The sequence below is a fragment of the Herpailurus yagouaroundi genome, unplaced genomic scaffold, assembly GCF_014898765.1.
Source record: "Herpailurus yagouaroundi ecotype Mexico unplaced genomic scaffold, PumYag 160, whole genome shotgun sequence".
NCBI classification, from domain to species: Eukaryota; Metazoa; Chordata; class Mammalia; order Carnivora; family Felidae; genus Herpailurus; species Herpailurus yagouaroundi.
Genome location: NW_024412401.1, coordinates 37,070,427 through 37,093,595, shown reverse-complemented (window position 1 = coordinate 37,093,595; position 23,169 = coordinate 37,070,427). Strand labels below are relative to the sequence as shown.

At 47.3% G+C, this 23,169-nt stretch overlaps 1 protein-coding gene across 3 annotated transcripts; it reads right to left on the bottom strand.

The window, feature by feature from the left end:
• On the bottom strand, positions 1–20,492 carry BSPRY (B-box and SPRY domain containing). 3 transcript variants are annotated; one of them, XM_040482022.1, is made up of 6 exons: positions 20,286–20,492; positions 16,111–16,209; positions 9,005–9,235; positions 7,850–7,872; positions 2,600–2,724; positions 1–1,362 (listed from the first exon to the last, which is right to left on the bottom strand). In XM_040482022.1, the coding sequence occupies exons 1-6, from the start codon at positions 20,460–20,462 to the stop codon at positions 836–838; spliced, it is 1,182 nt and encodes a 393-aa protein (XP_040337956.1). In that variant the 5' UTR covers positions 20,463–20,492; the 3' UTR covers positions 1–835. The 3 variants fall into 3 exon arrangements, with proteins under 3 accessions (XP_040337956.1, XP_040337955.1, XP_040337957.1); XM_040482021.1 differs by having other exon boundaries at positions 7,850–7,875; positions 20,286–20,490; XM_040482023.1 differs by lacking the exon at positions 16,111–16,209 and having other exon boundaries at positions 7,850–7,875.
• Positions 20,493–23,169: the final 2,677 nt, after the last annotated feature.

The window sequence follows — 23,169 nt, the reverse complement described above, 5'->3', positions numbered from 1 at the left end:
TTCAATCTTGTAAAACCTTTAATAACATACGTGTTCGGTAAGGCTGGCCCTCTTACTCCCTCAGCTCTCTCTAGGACTTGAAGCCCTTACCCCAGGTCTCCACATTATGTTGGGCAGGGAGGGGGGGGTTTGGTGGGGGAAAAGTTCATCCCTGTGACCACAGGTGGGCACAGCCGAGCTCAGCTGCCAAGTCTGAGGCAGAGCTGCCAATGGATGTGCTGCGGTCGAGTTACCTGTAGGTAGGATCCCTTCAGTCTTCTGAACCATCAGGCTGGACCTGGTGGGACACAGCGCCCCCTGTGGCCAAGAGCAGCCTAGCAGGAGTTTGGGATCCCTTTCAGGTTGTCCTCGTGTGCTAGAAAAAGATGTTCTCTCTGTGCCTTGTCAGGAAAAGGACTGAGAAGCACCAAACTGAGGGATGAAAGAGTTTCAGCCACAGGACATGCTCCAAGCTGGGGGCAGAGGGCTGGAAGGCTGTGCTTTCCCAGAAGAGTCTACCACATACACCAGGCACCTTTCCATCCGTCCATACATTCGCCAAATATTTATTGCACAATCACTAGGCACCAGCCACCATGCCGGATGCCAGAGATAAAGTGGTGAACGAGACACCCTCGGAGGAGCTGATGTATGGTGGATTTGGGAGAGACTAAGGCCAGGGAGTAGCAGGCCTACTGTAGATACCTCGCAATTAACAGCTGTACCCAGATCTGAAATGGATCCCTACCCCTCCTAAAGCTGTCCCTTCAGGGCAACATTTGGGAAAAGGACACTGGGCAGGAACATGGCCTGGAGGCGTAGTAGGGAGGAGGCCTGGGCTCCCCGTGGCCAAAGGTCAGCGGATGATGGAAATGGTCTGGTCGGCCACGGCAAAGACCGGGAAGAGGGGCCCAGAAAAGGGCGCGTGGTGGGTGTGGAGCACCGTACCCGAGGCCGGCTCGTAGAACAGCAGTTCCTGTGCCTGCAAGTCCAATAGCACGCCCAGCTGGGCGGGGCAACGCAGCAGTGCCAGGGACTCGTGCTGCCCAGCGTGCGAGAAACGAAACTCCTGGTCATAGCGGGAGAAGACCCAGGAGAAGGCGTTGTGGCCCAGCCGGGAGTCATTGCCAGAGCCCTTTCGGGGCAGCTGGCCTAAGGCCACACCCACCTTATAGGCACAACTGTTCTGGACGTTCACCATCCAGGTGTGCAGCCCAGCCTGGAAGGAGGTGGCGGCCAGGGCATTGGGCCAGTGGTCAAAGCGCTCCGGGCCATCTGCACAGGACTTGGACTTCTTGGCATTGAAGGTCAGGGTCCTTCGATCGTCTGACAATTGCAGGAAGGGGCTGACGGTCCTCTCATCAATACGCACGTCCTCTGTGCCTGCCAGAAACAATTCTCAGAGTTGCCCAAGGCCAACCTCAGCCCTAACCTGGTCCTGCCAGGCAGCAAAGGGCTCCCTCACCACCCAGTGGCAGTGTTACCTCAGGCAAGCCATTTACTCTCTCTGAGCCTCAGTTCCCTCATCTGTAAAATGGGGATAAATAGGACTTACCACAGAGTGGACATGAGGACTAAATGAGATGATACCTACAAAGTGCCCAGTATTAATAGGTGCTCAATAAATCGTGGCCATGATAACAGTAGTTACTATTAGTCCAGGATCCTCATCTGTAAACTAGAAATAAGGCCCAGAGAGGAGAAGCAAGTTGCCCAAAGTCACACACCTAGTTGGGAGCAGGGCAAAATGAAGATTTTGTTCCTACATCTAGCATCCGGCATCGACTGCAGTGATTCCAGCTGGGCCTATCTGTGGCCTCCAGATCAGACCTGTCCTGGGGGAATGACCCCTGGGAGCCAGGAAGCATCAGATACGCACTTTTCCAACAACTAACTAAGTGGGACTGCTGGCAAATTGGGCACTCTCTGATACCAGCATCTACAGAAGACAAGCTCTAGCTTGTACTAAAAATTTTAGGCTAACCCATGGGGGAGGAGGGCTAAAACTGAGGAAAAATTCAATCCGTTAACCAAACCTCTCTGTGAATCGTGCAAACACGACAACTAGGAACACAGAAGCTTCCATCTAGCTTGGGGGATTCTGCTTTGAGAACTTTGACACTAGGAGGGAATTCCTGCAGGGAAAGACCGTGTGGCGTTCACATCTGAGGCCTTAGCATACGGCACAAGGCCAGGCCACGGTCTGCCTGAGTCAGCAGCGTTTAAGTGAACAAGTGAGGTGAATCCAGGCAGGGCCGTTCTCGCTCCAGATGCTTTCCAGTTGGCCATCAATGATCTCTTTTTAAAGAGAAACTAAGGTTCCAATTAAGAATACTGAGCTGTCCCACTAGGGCAGGACATAGATGTGATTTCTGGGAACAAGATATCACTTAGGCCCAACAGAGCAGTTTAGTCTGGAAACGGAAAGGACCTGGCCCAGCTGCCCCAAGCCCGTCCAGAACCTTGGCTCCACCAACAAGGCTGCATCCAGCGTCACTCGGTGCTTAGCTACCGAGCCAGATGCTCTGGTCCCCAGCCTGACCCAGCAGCAACCCCCCAGCCAGTCAGCCAGCCAGCCAGCCAGGTGTTCAGCTGATGCTGGGCCCTAACAGCTCCTAACCTGAGAGGGACCCGAGAACCGCGGTCACCCAGAGTTGGGTAAGTAGTGAGCTCCGAATGCACTTCTCATTAAAGTTTAACTTGTCCGACTCCTGGGGATCCAAAATGCCTTCTGCTTCCTCAGTCCTTGTGGAGGAAAACAAACAATCAAACAAACAAAAAACTAGACAGAAATAAATAAAATCATCTTCCCATGAGGGTGACCCCAAGATTGGCAGCCAGCCCCACACAGGAGCCCCCAAAGGAGGTTTGAGCCAAACAGAAAAATGGGTTTTCCCCTTATGCCCCCCCCCCCCACCGGAACATTAATTCCAGCCAGGCAGATGATTTCCAGGGAAGTAAATATTTGGTGCCAGTGGTAGAACTTGGAGTCTGTCTGCTCTGCAGGGGAAGCAACCTGCTATGTCTCTAAGTTAGCAGCAGAGCAGGGATGCGACCTGAGCCTCTTACACCCCAGTCTTTCCACTCCCCCATCCTGTGCAGAGAAAATCTCACCTCCTTCCAAAACCTACTGCAGCAAAACCTATTGGTTTGGTCAGAAGGTACAGCCGCTCCTCTGCTCTTAAAATGCAAACACCTTTGAGAGATCCCACAAGAAGGGACTATCAGTTATCACCCGAACCATAAATAAGTTCTGGTGCTTTGCTCCCAATAGCTACCTCTCCTTGGCTCAGAAGGGCACTGGGTTTGGCTGGAGGGAATATGGGAACAGAAGATGCCTAGGAGGGGAGAATTACCATTTATTAAGTATCCAGGTTTTCTCTGTAGAATCTCACGTAATCTTTGCTATAACCTGGGAGGTAGTTGTTATCCCATTTGACAGGAAAGAACAGAGATTCAGAGAACGCACTCCGCTTAAAATGGGGAGCTGGGTTCAAGTGCTGCCTCCATGCAGAAATAGAACAAACCCAGTCTGGAGTCCAGGCACCCCTCAACATAATTTCTCCCTTGATCTAAAATGAAAATGATTAAGGGGTGTAGGACAAAGTGAGGGTCCATCACTGAGCTTTGCAGACACCTGAACTGGGTGCTGAGAAAGAGCTCTGCCACCGCCCCCAACCCTGAGATCAGGCAGCAGTTCTGAGGGCACGCACTCTTCCCCAAATCTCCTGGCCCTGCCCACAGTGAAGGAGCAGGGAGAGAGGGTGGGGCATGTCTCCTTAGGGATGCAAGCTCTTTGCGAGACTGTCACTGACTGTCCTGGCTTGGGAGGAGCAAGATGGACAGAGCCCTAGGAAAGCTGAGAGCAGGCTGTGGTAACAAAGGCCCTTTGTGGTCAGGACAAGAGAGGGTCTGTTGCCATCTTCTCAAAGCGCTGAAGTTGGGGCTGGAGAAGCCCCAGCCATCAGGTGGGGAGGAAAGAGGAGCGCCTGTGTTGGCAGCGCTGAGCTAACCCAAGGCAAAGCTGGGGCCAGTGGCAGACACTAGCGTCTAGACAACCAGCTGGTCCGGCACCCCATGGTTCAGAAGGGGAAACTGTGACCCCAAAGGAGTGGGAGTGCAGTGGGGCTGGGATCCGAATGCCTGTCTGTGCAGCCGGACCTGTTGCTGTGGCAGCCAGGGCCGAGCCCAGACATGGATGTGGCACCAGCAGATAAATCAAAACTGAGGGATATTCTATAAAACTGTTCTAGGCTCTTTAAAAGTATTTTGTTGTTGTTGTTTTAAAAGGCTAAGGAACAGGGGCGCCTGGCCAGCTTAGAGGAACAAGCAACTCTTGATCTCAAGGTTGTGAGTTCGAGCCCCATGTTGGGTATAGAGATTGCTTAAATAAATAAAACTTAAAAAGAAAAAACAAAGGCTAAAGAACAATTCCAGATTAAAAGAGACCAGATTGGGGGGGGTGGGCGCCTGGGGGGCTCAGTCGGTTTAGCGTCTGACTTTGGCTCAGGTCATGATTTCATGGTTCGTGAGTTCAAGCCCAGGGTCGGGCTCTGTGCTGACAGCTGGGAGCCTGGAGCCTGCTTTGGATTCTGTGTCTCCCTCTCTCTCTGCCCCTCCCCCACTTGCACTCTGTCTCTCTCTCTCTCTCTCAAGAATAAATAAGACATTTAAAAAAAGAGAGAGAGAGACCAGATGGTTCAGGAAACAAAAACCATACCAAACACTTAAGAACTTTTGTGGCACAAATGGCAACATTTAAATATGGACTGTATGTCAGATATAATAGTATTATGTCGACATTAAATTTTCTGAAGGTTCCTGTAGTTGTGTAAGAGATTGTCTTTGTTCTTGAGAGAGGATGCTGAAAAAGGTCTCACTTTCTACAACTTACTCTCAGATAGGTCAGAAAAAAAAGTGTTAAGTATTCACTCATTAAATAGATAGGAAGCGAATGACCAACAGACCAAGAAAGAGAGCAGATGTGGCAAAATGTTAACAATAGAGCTTTCTAGGGATAGTTTGTTGTACTATTTTTGCAACTCTTCTCTATGTTTGAAATATTTCAAAACAAAAAAATCAAAGATCAGTTTTTTTTTTCAAAAACACAGAGCAACTTGAAATTAAAGACAGGACAGTTTTAGAGGAAGATGAAGAAGGTAAAGGAGAAAGGAAAGACTAGCAGACGTGTGGAATGATTCTAAGAGGGAAAAAGTAGGAACAAGCTAAGCCTTAAAGGAGACAATAAAATTGGGGGCATCGCTTCACAGACTTTCCAAAGAGTGACATACATCTATACATACTGATATGGAGAGATTCCAAAAGAACCTGGTAAGTTCAAGAACAGCAAGTATAAAACAAACCAAACTGGTAAAAAAAAAAAAAAAAAATTTTTTTTTAGGGGTGCCTGGGTGGCTCAGTCGGTTAAGTGTCTGACACTGGATCTTGGCTCAGGTCATGATCTCGCAGTTCGTGAGTTCGAGCCCCATGTCGGGCTCTGTGCTGAGGGCACGGAGCCCGCTTGGGATTCTGTCTCTCCCTCTCTCTGCCTCTCCCCCCACTTCCTTTCACAAAATAAATAAACTTAAAAAAATTTTTTTGAGTGGTAACCACCCCTAGGATTCTATCTACATAGGAAAGTCCACAAGACACACACATCTGACTGTTAAAACTGATCACCTCCAGGGAACAGGATTGGGAAGGGGTGATGGAGACACTTACAATGTTTCAATTTTTTAAGTAATCTCTATGACCAACATGAGGCTCAAACTCATGACCCTGAGATAAAGAGTCACATACTCTACCATCTCAACCAGCCAGGTGCCCTGAGACATTTGAAATTTTACATGTTTTTATATTGGTGGCATGTTTTCTCTTTCTCTCATGCACATGTATTACTGCTGAAATTTAAATATAAAAATAGGGGCACCTGGGTGGCTCAGTCGGTTAAGTGTCCAACTTCGGCTCAGGTCATGATCTTGTGGTTCGTGAGTTCAAGCTCTCTGCTAACAGCTCAAAGCCTGGAGCCTGCTTCGGATTTTGTCTCCCTCTCTCTCTGCCCCTCCCCACTCACACTCTGTCTCTCTTTCTCTCTCTCTAAATAATAAATAAACATTAAAAAATTTTGTAAATATAAAAATGTATAAGAATGGGGGCACCTAGGTGGCTCGGTCAGTTAAGCATCCAACTTTGGCTCAAGTCGTGATCTCACAGTTCATGAGTTTGAGCCCTGCATCGGTCTCTCTGCTGTCAGCAGTCTGCTTCAAACCCTCTGCACGCCCCCCTGCCCTCCCCTGCTTGCATGCTCTCTCTCTCTCAAAAATAAACATTTAAAATATACAAGCATGGTCTGTGCTCCTCAAGTACAGCTCTGCAATCTCTCACCGAAGATGTAAGAATTTTTTTTTCTTTTTAAAAAATCTGCTCTCTTTCTTGGTCTGTTGCTCATTCTCTTCCTATCTATTTAATGAGTGAATATATGACACTTATTTTTTTTCTGACCTATTTGAGAATAAGTTGCAGAAAGTGAGACCTTTCATGTCTAAATACTTCAGCATCTTGTTCTCAAGAACAAAGACAGTCTCTTACACAACTACAGAAACCCTATTAAGTTCAGAAATTTAACGCTGACACACTACTATTATATCTGACATCCAGTGCATAGAAACGTGGCCACTTGTGCCACAGAAGTTCTTAAAAGTGTTTGGTGTGGGTTTTTGTTTGTTTCTTGATCCATCTGGTCTCTTTTAATCTGGAATTGTTCCTTAGCCTTTTTTTTTTTTTTAAAGTTTTATTTAAGTAATCCCTACACCCCATGTGGGGCTCAAACTCACAACCCCGAGACTGAATCACATGCTCCTCCCACTGAGCCAGCTAGGCGCCCCAAGAATTTAATTTCTTTGCCTGGAAAATTACATCTTCTTGGCTACTTCCTCAGGCTCTTGGCTCTCAGCTTTTCAGGACCTAGGAAGAACTCGGTGAAATGCTTTTATAACTGCTTAATTAAAATGCAAATTTTGAGTGGTAATACAGACTTAAGTTTCAAAGATTCTTTTTTTTTAAAGTTTATTTATTTGAGAGAAAGAGAGAGAGGAAAGGAGGGAGAGAGCGGGGGGGGGGAGAGAGAGAGAGAGAGAAGATGCAGGGAAGGAGCAGAAAGAGACGGAAAGAGAGAGAATCCTAAGTAGGCTCCACGCTGTCAGCGCAGAGCCCAACAAGGGGCTCAAACTCAAGAACTGTGAGATCATGACCTGAGCCGAAATCAGGAGTCAGATGCTTAACTGGCTGAGCCACCCAGATGCCCCTCAAAGATTCTTTTGTCAGAGAAGGGGAGAGTGAGGCAGGGAAGACAGTGGTGGGACAGGTGTCGGGTATCGGTCCATGCCCCAACTCTGGGGCTTAGGCAAGTCCCTGCCCATCTTGGAACATCAGTATTTTCATCTGTAGATGGGGGATGTAAAACACTCCAACAGGGTAACTGGATTTTTTTTTTTTTTAACGTAGGCTTCACACCCCACATGGAGCCCAACATAGGGCTTGAACTCACAACCCTGAGCACAAGACCTGAGCTGAGATCAGGAGTCGGATGATTAATCGACTGAGCCACGCAGGCACCCCTGGGTATTTTTTTTCATAGGATAACATTTAAGAAAGCCCATGGCCAACCTCTGATTAATAAGTATTTATTTCACTACCCTTCCACATGGATCTAAAGAAGTTCTCCAAGTTAGGGGCAGGAAGACTCCTATCCGTGGAGCATGACTCCAGGGAAGCCACTCAGCTGCACACCTTGGGCTTTCTCCCAAGAGCAGCAGGGCCTGAATGCAACGGTTTCCGTGACTGCCCAAGCAAATTACGGGGCCATACTCACCTTTCAAAAATCTCCTGTTCCTTCTGCTGTGAGAAAAGAAAACAGAGTCAGGCTTGGAACCAGGACGTCAGCAGGTAGTCAAGACTTGAACGTACTCAACTGGCATATGGAGGACATGTGCCATGTGGACAGACCCTAGGACAAGAATGCTATTCCTGCTTGAAGACCCAAAACAAAGCTATCTGGGTTCTTCTCTGCGCACCTTCCCATCGTGCACTCAGAATGAATCACTGTCTGAGTGGGGACTGTCTGCTGTGCCCCATGGCATCCCCAGTTTCCCTAAGTAACACTTGAGGACACTCACATATTTACTAACGTTTCACCCCCACCAAGACTGTCAGCTCCTAGATGGCTGGCACTCTTACTGAATCCTCTAATGTGACTGTCCCAGTGTTCGGGACAGAATGTACTCTGTCCCTGAAAGCTGTGTGGCTAAATGAATGCACAATCTAGGGCATTCCACAAACTGCCCTACTTGAACCGCAGTGAAGAACAGCTCAGTTGTTCCACATCCTCATTTCTCTTTGTGGCATGTTTACTCCGATGTCAAACCAGCCCATTAAAACAGCAAGTATCTGCATATCTATATAAAGTATTTTGCAAGGATATGTACCAAAATATTAACGATAGTAGTTTCTGGGTGGTCAGATTAAGGACGTCTTGTCAGTTCCCTCCCCCTACACATTTGTGAACCCTCTCTACCTCTCCACTTCCTTTAACGTAGCTGCTCCTCTTATCTCTCAGGCTCCGGCTTCTGAGTTACTCCATCCAGGAAGCCCACCCTGACCACTGCCACCCCCAAGCCTGGACTGTGAGGTCCTCTACTATGGGCCATAACCCTCCATTATCCTAGTTGTCAGTTTGTGTATTTCTTAAAGCTGTGGGGTACTAACAGCTGTATCCTATAACTCCACCCTGTGGCACAATGGCACATAGCAGATACTCAGTAAATACTTGCTCACTATTGAAAGAATAGCTGTCAGGTACAAAAAAAAAAAAAAAAAAAAAAAAAATCCATATAATTTCATTCCCTTGCTTCATCCCTGCTCCAAAGTATCCTTATCTACCCAGCTCCTACCTCATAAACATTCTCGATGTTTTAAACTTTGGGGGTATTTGACTCACTGGTTGTGTCCTCACCCCTGCCTGACTTACAATCAACTGGAGGTCATCCAGGTGGGTGAGCATGTCCACCAGGCTGGTCCGGATGGTGTCAAGCTTCTGCAGTGCCTCAGTCCAGTGTACTCGCTGTGTCAGGATACTCTGGTGGGCCCGCTCCTCTTCGCCGTGTACCCGTTCCAGCAACCGCTGCTCCTCACTCTCGCACAGACTCCTCACCAGACCCAGCCTCTGGATGACCAGTTCCCGTGCCGCGCTGGCCGTGCTCTGATGAGGGATAAGACAAGGAATCGGGGTCCTGGCGAAGCCCGGTCAAGATGAAGAGGACTTGGGCTCAGTGTTTAGGAATGCTGGGATTGATTTGCAATGTCCGCCACGGGCACGGTAATGGAAGAAACTGTGTTTAAGCCATCTCAGCCTTAAGAGTTCCCAAATCTGGTTTAGGGTAAAGAAATGTGAGATCCAGACATCCAGGTCATATCTCACAGAGGCAGGATCGCAGAATCGAAGAGCTGGGCATGGTCTAGAGATCAACTAGAACCCATTATCTCCCAGCTGACAATACCAAGGCCAAGGGACCAAGGTCAGAGAACTGTAGAACTGCGGAGCAGAAGGCCTACAAAGTCATCCCCATCAACAGGATCCATACCAACAGAAGTCCAGCTGATATTCTGACTCTGTCTGAGTGAAAAAAAGCTCATTACTTCCTAAATCTGTCCACTCCAATGGCTTCCTTGGTAGAATTCTTATCTGTCTCACAGGAGGCACGAAATCAATTCTCCAGTGACGTTGATGTGACTCCTAGTAATTAGCACAGTGTCTGGCACACAGGAAGTACTCAAATATTTACTGAATGACTGAGGGGAAAGTTTTCCTAAGTCAAACATATCTTGGTAGCACTCACAGGCCAAGTGCAGGAGATAATGGTCCCTGCTTTACAGAAGAAACAGAGACCCACAGTTTGCCCAATGAAGAGGAAGAGAATGAATGGCCTAAGTGAACCCAGGAGTTTGGACTCCAATTTCAGTGTTCCCTGAGACCACATAACACAAGTACTTAGGAAATCAGGCTTTAGACACTGTGTCTAGATTTAAATCTTAGCCCATCTACTTACCACCTGTGGAATAGTTGAGCATGTTAGTTACTTGTCTTCCCTGTGCTTCAGCTTTCTAATCTGTTAAATGAGTAGAATAATAGTACCTACCTCATAAGGTTATTGTGAGGATTAAATGAGTTACTACATACAAAGTTAACAGAACAAAGCCTGGCACATAAGTGATAACATGAGCTGTTGTTCTCTCTATCCCACCTTGCTGCCTTGCCCACAGAGGTGGGTGTCTGTACTCAGCGTTTGTTCTATGTATGCGATCAGGTTCAAGAACAGACCCTCGCCCGAGATGCATCAGATATTCTCCGACTAGAAGACTGTAATCAATTTCGATACATTTCTTCACTCTTTCCCAGAAAAGGATAGTAGAGAAAAAAAACTTCCCTTCCCAAAGATACGCCAGAATAAACTAAACACCATCCTAAAACCAAACACAGAAATGCTGGGAATAGTCCAAAGCATCCTTTTAAAAGTGAAGGTGCTCTGGCAGCTAAATAAAGGAAATCCCCTGGGCTCCAAAAGTAGAAAGGAAACTGAAAAGCAGAGTAATTGAGAGCAGAGACTCAACTGCCCTGAATGCAGCTTGTGATTTATTTTAAAATTTTACACTCCTTTCAACTTACCATGTCCCAATAAAGACATCTCTAATCAGAAATGGAATATTTCGGGGCGCCTGGGTGGCGCAGTCGTTTAAGCGTCCGACTTCAGCCAGGTCACGATCTCGCGGTCCGTGAGTTCGAGCCCCACGTCGGGCTCTGGGCTGATGGCTCAGAGCCTGGAGCCTGTTTCCGATTCTGTGTCTCCCTCTCTCTCTGACCCTCCCCCGTTCATGCTCTCTCTCTGTCCCAAAAATAAATAAACGTTGAAAAAAAAAATTAAAAAAAAAAAAGAAATGGAATATTTCTTATGAATGGGAGAATTTATTAAAAGATGTACTTTAACTAAAATATTGGACAACATGTAAGACCAGAGGGGTTACTAGGTTAAAGCATTCTTATGGTACTTGTATTACTCAGGTTGAGTCATTTGAAACATTAAATATTTGTGTTAAAATCTTAATGGTACCAAAAATAGACCACAAGTAGAATGTATAACTTTTTTTATACGCTTATTTTTGAGAGAGAGAGAGAAAGAGAGAAAGAGAGAAAGAGAGAGAGAGAGAGAGAGAGAGAGAGGCAGACAGAACACACCGGGGAGGGGGAGAAAGAAAAGGGAGACAGAGGATCCAAAGCAGGCTCCAGGTTGTCAACGCAGATCCCGATGTGGGGCTCAAACTCACAGTGAGCTCATGAGATCATGACCTGAGCAGACGCTCAACCAACTGATTCACCCAGGCACCCCAAGAATATAGGGACAAAGACAGAGGAGGGGTTGATTAACCCAAAAGACAAGAAAGGAAGAAAAAGCATAGAAACTCCTATATGTTTCTACTATACAGAAAACATAAAATGATAGCTATAAATCCAAGTGTATCAGCAACCACAATAGTGATAGACTGTTTAAACTCCCTAGGTAAAAGGCAGAGATTATCAGATTGAATTTTTTTTTTCAGATTGGATTTTTTAAAAAAGGAAACAAAACCGAGTTATAAGACACACCTAAGGGGCATCTGGGTGGCTCAGTCAGTTAAGCGTCCGACTTTGGCTCAGGTCATGATCTCGCGGTCAGTGAGTTAAAATCCCACATCGGGCTCTGTGCTGACAGCTGAGTCTGGAGCCCGTTTCGGATTCTGGGTCTCCCTCTCTCCCTGCCCCTCCCCCACTCACACTCTGTCTCTATCTCAAAAGTAAACAAACATTAAAAAAAATGTTTCTTTAAATAAAAAAATAAGATACACCTAAAATGTAAGTACATAGAGAAGTTAAAATAAAAGGAAACCAAAATATGGACAGAATTATTAGGAAAAATAGACAAGTCCACAGCATGATGTAAAACTATAAATGCCCCTGTCAGCAGTCAGTAAACCTAGCAGAAAAAAATATTGTTAAGTACAGAGAAACATTTACCTAAAGTGACCATGTTTTAGGGTATAAAGCAAGTCTCAACAAATTTCAAACAACTGATATGCAGACTATAATGCAGTTAAGTTAGAAATTAGTGGGAAAGGGGCACCTGGGTGGTTCAGTGGGTTAAGCATCTGACTTCAGCTCCGGTCCTGATCTCACAGTTCATGGGATGGAGCACGGCATCCAGCTCTGTGCTGACCGTGCGGAGCCTACTTGGGTTCTCTCTCTCCCCCTCTGTCTACCCCTCTCCTGCTCATGCTATCTCTCTAAGTAAATAAATAAACTGTAAAAAGAAAAAAAAACCCAACAACTTATAACTGAATGGAAAATTTGCATCAAATTTGTGAGAGGTACCTCTAGCAATACCTAGAAGGAAATATTTGGCCTAAATGCTGACCTTGAGAAAGAAGTCAGACTAAAATGTATAGACTGTGTTCAGCTAAGGGAGTTATAAAACAATGGAATATATTTTTAAAAAATTAGAAAGAAAAAAATTTGAAAGATAAGAGGAAAGGGGCGCCTGGGTGGCTCAGTCAGTTAAGCGTCCCACTTCGGCTCAGGTCATGATCTCACGGTTCGTGGGTCCAAGCCCCACGTCGGGCTCTGTGCTGACAGCTCAGAGCCTGGAGCCTGCTTCAATTCTGTATCTCCCTCTCTCTCTGTCCCTCCCCCACTTGTGCTCTGTCTGTCTTTATCAAAAGTAAATAAATGTAATAAAAAAATTAAAAAAAAAAAAAGAAAGGTAAGAGGAAATAATAATATACTTATATTTAAAGATACAAAAGAGGGGTGCCTCGCTGGCTCAGTCGGAAGAGCATGCAACTCTTGATCTCAGTGTTGTGAGTTCAAGCCCCACACTGGGTGTAGAGATTACTAGAAAAAATAAACAAACAAAAAAAAAAAAAAAGAAAGAAAGATACAAGAGAGGATCAAAATACTAAAAGCCGGTTCTTCAAAAAGACTAACAAAACAGACAAAACTGTGGCAACTTTAATCACAATTTAAGAACAACTTTATGCCATTAAATTTTAAAATAGACAAAATATATAATTTATCTAGAAAAAATTTACTAAAACCAAAGAAAAAGAAAGAATACTATAGTCATGGTTGGAAATGAGTCAGTAGTTAAAAATCTATCTACAGGGACACCTGGGTGGCTCAGTTGGTTAAGTGTCGGACTTCAGCTCAGGTCATGATCTCACAGTTCGTGAGTTTGAGTCCCGCCTTAGGCTCTGTGCTGACAGCTCAGAGCCTGGAGCCTGCTTTGGATTCTGCGTCTCCCTCTCTCTCTGCCCCTCTCCTGCTCACACTCTGTCTCTCTCTCAAAAATAAATAAACAAAAAAACAACAACAAAAAAGAATTCATTAAAAAAAAAAAAAAAAAAAACCAACCTACAAAAATAACACCAAGCCCGGAAAGTTTTACAGGGGGTGTCACCAAATATTCAAAGCACAATGATTCCAATCTTAACACAAATTCCTCCAGTGAAAATAGAGTTCTGTTTCCCAACTCATTGGATAGAGTTTATATAACCTTGACACCAAAATATGAAAAGGACTATAAGAAATGAAATTCATAAATTAATCTCATTCCTGAGTATAGATACAAAAATCCTTTTTAAAAACCCAAACTAAGATTAGCAATCCAAACTCAGAATTTTGTACAACAATGATACAGGGGATGGAGGGGAGGGGGTTTGGTGATAAAAGGGTAACACAGGGGATCCTTGTGATGGAACCATTCTGTATCTTGGTTGTGGGAAAGGTCACATGAATCTATACATGTGATAAAACTGCATAGAACTAAATACACACAAACAAGAATTTAAATGAAAACTTTAAGGAGGTGCCTGGGTGACTCAGTCGGCTGAGTGTCCAACTCTTGATCTTGGCTCAGGTCATGATCTCAAGGTTCGTGGGATCGAGCCCTGGGTCAGGCTACCCATCGACCTGCACCTGTGTCCATATACTCTGCCTTCCATTTCTATGGATGAATGCCCATGCTCTTACCTCTGGGTAACTCTCCCCCATGGTAAATGGCTACCCCATCCTCCCAGCTCTCAAGTAAAAAAATTTAAGGAAAAAAAAAAGTTAAGAGTTATCCTGCCCCTCCTCTCCCTTTCTTGCCTGCATCCACTCCATCAGCAAATCTCACTGTTTCCCCCTTCAGAATACACATAGAATCCTGACACTCCTCACCATCACTCATATCCACACGACTCTTGACTTTCACCTGGATTCCTGTACCAGCTTCCTGCTCAGTCTCCCTGCTTTTACCTTTGCTGCCTATGGTCCCTTCTCAACACAGCAGCCAGAGTGCTCCTTTTTAATCTTAAGTCATGTCATCCTACTGTGCTCAGAAATTTCTAGTGACTTCCCACCTTACCCAAACAAAAGGGCAAAGCCCCTCTGGATGCTATCCACCTCCCCCCCCCACTCCCTGCCTTTCTGACTTCACCTCCTATTGCCTTCTCCCCTGTTTACTCTGTTTCAACCTCTCAGGCCTCCTTGCTGCTCCTCCAATGTGCCAGATACGCTCCCACCTTAGGGCTTTTGCACTTGCCATTCCCTCTTTCTAGAACTCTTCCCCCAGATATATGGTCCATTCTGTAAACTTTGTATCAATACAATATCAATACTTAATTGGGTCATTCCTGATCACAGCATCTATAACTGCAACCCCCGTTCTCAACAAGGAACATCCTTCCTCCCATATTATATTTCTCCGTAGCCCCTTTCAACTTTTGACATAGCATGTATTTATTGTTATTATCCTTCCCTCCTGACTAAAATGTAAGTTTCACAGAAACAGGATTTTTCACATGTTTTTATTGTTCACTGTGGAATCTCTAGCACACAGAACAACAGCCCGTGGCATGTGGTGGGTACTCAATAGATTTGTTAAATAAATACATAGATGATGAAATGTGATGAGTATACCCCTTGAAGTCAGCATCTGCTACACTGTACTCAGGTCCTAGCCAGTGCAGTTAAGGCAAGAAATTAAGGGGCTCCTGGATGGCTCAGTTGGTTGAGCATCTGACTCGGCTCACATCATGATCCCAGGGTCCTGGGATCGAGTCCCACATCGGGCTCCATGCTGAGTGTGGAGCCTGCTTAAGGTTCGTTCTCTCTCTCTCTCTCTCTCTTTCTGCCCCTCTCCCTGGCCTGCACTCCCTCCCTCTCCCTCTCTCTCTCTGTCACTAAAGTAAAAAAAAAAAATTTTTAATGTTAAAAAAAAAAAAACGAGAAAAAAAAGGATAGAAAAAAGAGAGAAACCATCATGCTAAGAGAAGCAAAAATGGACACAGAATAGTTTTGCTCATACTAGTTCAACTGGGTTTCCTTCTACACAATCAAAAGAACCTTGACTAAGACAGTGTCAAGCCTGCTCCATGTACATGTTGGGGAGGGGAGAGGACGTGCAAAAGAATTCATAGCCCCTACCTGTGGGGGACATACTTGAGAGTGAAGATGCAGCAGTGGCAATGGGGCAACGGAATAAAGGATCCGCAGTGGGGGTAGCAGAAGGAGCACTGGCCTGGGAGTCCGAAGATCCAGACCCTGGAACTGACTCTGGCAGGAGGCTGTGGATCTTGGGCAAGTCACTTAACCTCTATGTGGCCCATTTCCCCATCTGTAAACAGGGATGTAACTGCCACCTACTGCGTAAGGCTGTCATCAAGAATACTCAGTGTAAAAGTCCTGAAGTTATTTTGTAAATCAGGGGCTGACCACGAAATACTTAGATGGTGGAAGAATGCTACCCTTCCTGATCCTTTACCCCAAGAAAGTCGTTTTCCAGCAGTATTTGCCCCAGTGTGGTACTGGGAATAGTCCTCTCTGCCCAGATGGCAAAAACCAAGGCTCAGAGAGATGGGAAACCGTCCTTCCTGGGCACCCAGTTTTGCTAGTAGCACAGTTTGAGTCTGTGAGGTTGGGAAGGGATCCTAGGCTAGTCCATGCCCCTAAGGCTGGAGTCTTATCCTAGGAGGGGTCCAGAGTAGAGGGGAAAGATAACTACCTACCACTGCTCCCTGGTTCTTTCCTGGCAGGACCTCAGCCACATACTTGGTGATGCTGGCACTCTGAAACTGCAGCCTCTCACACTGGTCCACAATCTTGTTCTGCAATACAAATGACACCCATGGCATCTTGATCCTCGTGGATCCATTCACTCTCTCCCAGTGATTTTCCCCTTTTACCCCACCTCAGCCTCACACCCACCGTCATATCCCAGACCTCATTAGTACTAAAAACTATAGCACCTGCAAAATCTTCATTTCAAGAGTTCCACACCCTGGGGCACCTGGGTGGCTCAGTTGGTTAAGGGTCTGACTCTCGATTTCGGATTTCAGCTCAGGTCATGATCTCATGGTTCGTGAGTTCAAGCCCCACATAGGGCTCTGTGATGACAGTGCGGAGCCTGCTTGGGATTCTCTCTCTGCCCCTGCCCTGCTTACCTGCTATCTCTCTCTCTCTCAAAATAAATAAATAAACTTAAAAAAAAAAAAAAAAAAAAAGGCCCACACCCTTTCCACCACTTCCATCACTAACTCTAGATTCTCCAGTCCAACAATTCTTTCTTCAGCTTAGCAGGAGCCACCAGTATATCAGTCTTACCACTTTCAGTGTTCATCACCCACTTTTTTGGTGATTCTCTCCTTATTCTGAAACCGTGGTTCAACATTACAGTCACTTTCCTGCATACACTCAATGCTCCTTTTTTTTCTTAATGTTGATTTATTTTGAGAGAGAGAGAGAGAGCAGGGGAGGGGCAGAGAGAGAGAGAGGGAGACACAGAATCTGAAGCAGGCTCCAGGCTCTGAGCTGTCAGCACGGAGCCCAACATGGGACTCGAAATCATAAACTGTGAGATCATGATCTGAGCGAAAGTCAGAGGCTTAACCGACTGAGCCACCCAGGCGCCCCTCACTCAATGCTCCTTCTAACCCAGCTCCCCGATCCTCCACAACTGAGTGGAAGAACATGGCTTCTCAAACGGCCTTTCCCTAAATTATCCCCGTTGGTGAAACAACAAAACCTCATTACCCTAACCAAACCCCAGGAGTTACTCTCCAACCCTGCATGTATTCAATCCCTCAGCGAATCCTATCAGCCCCGGCTCCAAAGTGTCTGTCTGTCTGTCTCTCTCTCCCCTCTGGCCACTTCTGGTCACCTCCACTCTTGCTATTCTACCCAGATCATCATTATCTGTCACAAAAGCCGCTATCAGAGCCTCCTCACTGGGCTTGGCCCCCACAGTTAGCCACTGCCACCTTGTGTAAGGAAATTAGGTCAGGTCATGTCCCTGTTCAAAACCCTCCAATGGCTTTCCAGCATCCTCACAGTGAGATCAAGCTTCTCACTTTAGCCAACAAGGCCCTGTCTGATGTGACTCTGCCTGTTGTTCCAGTGTCACCTCCCAGCACTCTCCACGCCGGCCTTCTTCCTGTTCCATAAACACACCAAAACTTGTCCTGACAACAGTGTCTTTGCACCTGTGGCTCCTCCTGCGTCCAGTAGTCACTGTACCCTATATACACCTATCTACAAGTCCCCTCCCCCACTCCATTCAGGGTCACCCCTTCTCAAGCCCTCCCCGGCCACCCCCACACACCATTCCCTTACTCTGCTTATATATCTCCCTTGCATTTATCACTCTCTGCCTGCATATTATGTGTTTGTTTACTTTTTTGTATTTTTCCCCCCACCACTGGAACAAGAGCACCATGACATTGACTTGTTCTCTATGGCCCACTACCTAGAAGAAAGTTCCTCCTACACATAAGAGGCCCCGAATAAATATTTGTTGAATGAATGAACATCCACTTCTTTGACCCCACGAAGTTCAGTGGTCCCCATCCCCCAAAGCTGGGAGCATCCCCCAGGAGAGCAGGGGAGAGTTGTTAGAAATGAGGAAGCTGAAGCCCATAGAAGTAACTTGTCCAAGAAGATACGGCCAGGCCCTGCTTTTCCACTCCATTTCTCCAGGAACTTGACCTCCTTCCTGGCCAACAGCTCCTCCACTACTTCCCCTTGGAGCTTTGCCCCAGTTCCATCTGTCAAAAGGCAACTCAGCTCCTCTTCTAGGCAGCCCTTGCAAGGCCTTCCCCCAGCCCCACAATCAGGAATTAGTCTTATACTTTGCTGGTCCAAATACTAAGTGGAAACAAACAAACGAACGAACAAACAAACGAAACACACACACACACACACACACACACACACACACACACACACACACACACACACTGGGCTGGCTGGGAGGAAGCTGTGATCACCACACGCCACAGGGCCAAAGAAATTGAGACTAGCTTCCAAAAAGCTGCAGAACAAGAATCCAGAAGGGAGGAGAGGAGTTGAGCAGGTGCCCAGTTCAGTGACCATCTTGCCCTGAGGCAAAATGTCTGCTGGCTAGAAGGACAGCAGAAAGAGTGTGCAAATGCCATAATATGCTCAAAACTGGAGAAAGGGCAAGAAACACCTCCCTCCAGGCAGAGGAGAAGAATGTGCTTAGGGCTTCAGGGGGGTTCAGAGAAGGCTGACTTCATTTCAAAACAAGCACCAGGCCTGCCACCCTTGCTCAGCCTTCATCCCCTTCTACCACTCAGATTCAGCTCTGATGGCAACTTTTTAAAAAGGGTTTTATTAAAATTTCACACCCATTAGCATCACTTCCTGTCTCAACAGAAGCAAAGAGGTAATTTTCTCTGGCCTAGTCAATGACTCCCTTGGTCCAGCTCCTGAATATGAGGAACCTTGGAGGAGTTACTGCCCTGTTTTGGGCCTCAGTTTCCTCATCTGTAAAATGGAGATAGGATACCACTTCAAAAGCTTGGTCTGGATGGAGTGAGATGATGGACATTTAAGGGCTTTGGTACTCAAAGTTTCTATCCATTATGCAAGTTTATTATACCACATTACCCAAGTTGATTTTCATCACCACTTATTGAGGATGGATAGTGGTGACAGGTAGGACCAACCAGGAGCTTTCAGGGGTCACTGAGTAAGTGAATCCCTCTAGGCCAGTTGGGTGTGTTTATTACACCCCAGTCTGAGTCCCCAGGGAGAGCCCTCAGGGCCTCACAGATGGGCAGAACCTGGGTGAGGGTGGGGAAATCAAGCCACTTAATGGAACGGCAAGGAAATCCCCAGGGGTGACAGCTAGGGCGGAAGGAGGGAGGAAAACCCAGGGTGACTTGGGCTCCTCAATCTCAGCAGATGGGTGGGGAAGGGGGGGTGGTGATGAAGGTGACCAGCCTGGGGGTAAACTGGAGTGGAGGTCGGGAGAAACTCTAGATTAAGAGGTCCAACAGGAACCTTTTAATTTTTTTTTTTTTTTTTTTTTTTTAGCGTTTATTTATTTTTGAGAGAAAGAGACAGAGCGTGAGTAGGAGAGGGGCAGAGAGAAAGGGTGACACAGAATCTGAAGCAGGATCCAGGCTCCGAGCTGTCAGCACAGAGCCCGATGCAGGGCTCCAACTCAGGAGCTGTGAGATCATGACCTCAGCTGAAGTCGAACGCCCAGCGGACTGAGCCACCCAGGCGCCCCAACAGGAACCTTCTAAGATCCAACCCGCCCACCTCCGTTCACCCAGGTGAAAGCAGCTTGGAGTGCAGTCAAGGCCAACCCCGAAAGGGACAAGAAATCACCTCACTAGGAAGCCTGAAGAGTGGACGAGGGGAGGGGCTTTGAGCCCAGGGGCTGAGGGGATAGGAGAGCCGGGTTTTATCTCAGGTCAGCTTCCACCAGGGCAGGGGATGGGTCACACGCTGTCCCGGGCAACTGGAGCAGTGGAACCGCATACTGCCCAACGCCAGGCCCGGCTCTCACCCCCCAAAACAGCAACGGAGGAGGAGGGGGCAGCTGGACCTACCACTCTGTGGTAGGCTAAAGAGCATTTCACCCATTACTTTAGGTCTATCACACAACCACCCCCAAAACTGCGCCCTCAGACTACACGTGAGGACACCGAGGCTCAGAGACGAGATTCCAAGGGAGGTCGGGAGGCGGGATTCGAACTCACGTCTCCCGTGACTCCAGAAGCCACACCCTTACCGCCTCGTTCCACAGCAGTGACACGGCCGAGCCTGGACTCCTGGACCGGCAGCCGGGTCTCCGCCAAACCCCTCACGGCGCGCCATCCGGGCGCCCCTCCCCTCCGGCGCCCCCCGCCTTCCGGCGCCCCCGCCCGCTCACCCGCAGCTCTTCCGCGCGCTCCTCGGCCCGGCGGACGCGGTGCCCCCGGCAGCGGCCGCCCAGCCCGGTGCAGGCGGCGCACACGGGCCGTCGCTCGGAGCAGCAGAACCAGCTCAGAGCCTGGCCGTGCTCGGGGCACAGCGGCCCCGGCTCCGGCCCCGAGCTCTCCGCAGACATGGCCGAGCGCCCGGCGCCGAGCGCTCCACCTGTCGCAGGTGGCTGCTGGGCGGGGCCTCCCTGACCCCGCCCCCGGCCCCCGACGGGTGTCCCCGAGCGCCGGCCGCCCAGCTTCCTGCCGGCCTACCCTGGCGGCAGGTGGACTGCTGCCAGGCGTCCGCGCCCCAGCCCCGACCCCCGCCCAGGGTCCAACCGCTTCGGCTGTCTTCGTAAATCGCGTTTGTATTCGTGTTACTAACATAAAACACCAAACATTGATGTGACCGTAGGAAACTTAATTGAGCATTTAAGTGCCAGACTTTTGCTAAGCGCTTCATAAGCGTTTTATCATGTAATACAGCAGCCCTTTTTGAGAGGCAACTTGAGACAAGTAGCTAGAAGCTAGGTTCTGGTGGTAGGCTACCTGGGCTCAAATCCCATTTATCTGCTCCCAGACAGCGCCTCGATGGCCTCGGCTGTAACATGGGGATAGCGTCCGCACCTGCCTCACAGATTTGTGCTGAGCATTTAATGATTAAATAAGATCTGGAGCACAGACTGCGGCTGCAATTGCTAAGCGTCTGTTAATAGTACAAGGAAAGTATTACGATGGTCCCCATTTTTAGGGAGGTTAAGTAACTTACAAGGAGTCACAGTTACTAATTGGTAGCAATGAGATTGGAATTCAGGAAGTTTGATTTGTGGCTAATAGGATTAATGATTTTTTAACTGCATATTAAGGTCCAATGAGAAACATCTGTATTAGGCTGATTTCCCCCAAAGTATTTACAATCAAATCTTTTTTTTATTTAAAAATTTTTAATGTTTTTATTTATATTTGAGAGAGAGAGAGAGAGAGGAGCAGAGTGCAAGCAGGGGAGGGGCACAGAGAGTGGGGACACAGAATCCCAAGCAGGCCCAGGATCTGAGCTGTCAGCACAAAACCCAAGGAGGGCGGGCTCAAACTCTCAAACCAGAGCCCAAATCAGACGCTTAAGGGACTGAGCCACCCAGACGCCCCAAACATTTTTTAAAGGGGAGTGATAATAGTATCTATCTCTGAGGGCTGCTTCAAGAATTAAATGAGATCTTGTATGCAAAGTGCCGAGCTTGGGTGTTGGGAGTATGGTATACACTAGAGGCTAAAAAATGTTTTATTGTGTATGTGAGGATCTGTAAATACAGTTGTAGCAGGCCTTCAGAATGTAAATGGTGTGAGGTACTTTGCAAGGGGAAAGCAGCACTCCTGGCATCAAAAGTCATGTCTAGGGGCCCTGGGTGGCTCAGTCGGTTGAGCTCCAGCTTCAGCTCAGGTCATGATCTCGGGGTTGCCTGGCTCTGTGCTGACAGCTCGGACCCTGGAGCCAGCTTTGGATTCTGTGTCTCCCTCTTTCTTTGCCCCTCCCCCGCTCGTGCTTTGTCTCTCAAAACTAAATAAATGTTAAAAAAAATTTTTTTTTAAGTTGTTTCTAGTGGGAGGGTGAAGCCTTCATCATAGCATTTACCCTCTTCCAGGGGTGGGGCTGGAAATGGGCCACCATAACTAGAGACTGGCGTTAGAATTTCTTTGTTCTAAGGGGTGGGGGTGGAGAGGGCTATTAAACCTTACAAGGAAACAAAGAAAACAGAAGTGATTTTGTGTGAAGGAAAAGCGACTGGAGGCCAGAGGCAGTAGGGGTTAAGGTCCTTGGGAAAAGTAAGGCCTGTTCACTGGGTGTGGTCCTGGGGAGCAGTCGGTGGCCCTGGGAGGGCCGGGAGTCAGGGAAGCAGCAGCAACATTACCAGAACTACTTCAGGCAGAGGGTTAGGAATTGCAAGGGGCTTGGGTGGGAATGGATTTACTTTTATAGAGTTGGGATCAACTCAGGGGCTGAGTTGGACTGGAACTGAAGAATCAGCCCCTTCCCTTCCTGTGCTGGTGCTTGACCCAAGTCCCCACACAAGGCCTCAGGATACTTATAAATTCCCAAGTGTGGCTCTCAAGCTTTATTCTTCGGAATTCCCTGAGGTGGTTGGGGGAGAGGGTAGTTAAGCATTCACACTTTCTGATAAAATTCTCGTTCACTAGATCTGGGGTGGAGCCAGGAATCTGCAACTGTAGCAGTTGCCCTGAAACTAAAATACAAATGATCTCTGACCACCGATATAAACACTGCCCCAGGGCAATGGTGACCTTTCGGAGACCAGCATCTCCAAAAGAAAGAAAGAGAAAGGAAGAAAGAAAAGGTAGGGAGGAAGGAAGGAAGGAAGGAAGGAGGAAAGGAAGAGAGGAAGAAAAAAGGAAGAAAGGAAGAAAAGGAAGGAAAAAGAGAAATTGTTGCTCCTACAGGGCGCCTGGGTGGCTTAGTTGGTTGAGCGTTCAACTTTGGCTCAGGTCATGATCTTGTGGTCTGTGAGTTCGAGCCCCTCCTCGGGTTCTGCACTAACAGTGCAGAGCCTGCTTGGGATTCTCTGCCTCTCCCCCAGTTGCACTCTGTCTCTCTCTCCTCAAATAAATTAAGAAAAATTGCTCCTAGTACAGGTTCTTTATTTCAGTTACGTATTCATGTACCTGTGTGAGCACTGGGGACTGAATGTATTTTTTTTTTTTTTAAGATTTTATCTTTAAGTAATCCTTGTGCCTAACATGGGGCTCAAACTCATGACCCTGAGATCAAAAGCCACACGCTCTCCTGACTGAGCCAGCCAGGCACTACCAAATGTATTTCTTTCTTTTTTTTTTTTTTTT

Coding starts and splice junctions, on each gene's coding strand:
- BSPRY (XM_040482021.1), bottom strand. CDS start 20,462: ATGTCTGCGGAGAGCTCGGGGCCGGAGCCGGGGCCGCTGTGCCCCGAG. Junction 16,210..20,285: donor AGCGCGCGGAAGAGCTGCGG/GTGAGCGGGCGG, acceptor TTTGTATTGCAG/AACAAGATTGTGGACCAGTG. Junction 1,363..2,599: donor GGTTCTCGGGTCCCTCTCAG/GTTAGGAGCTGT, acceptor TGTTTCTGGCAG/GCACAGAGGACGTGCGTATT.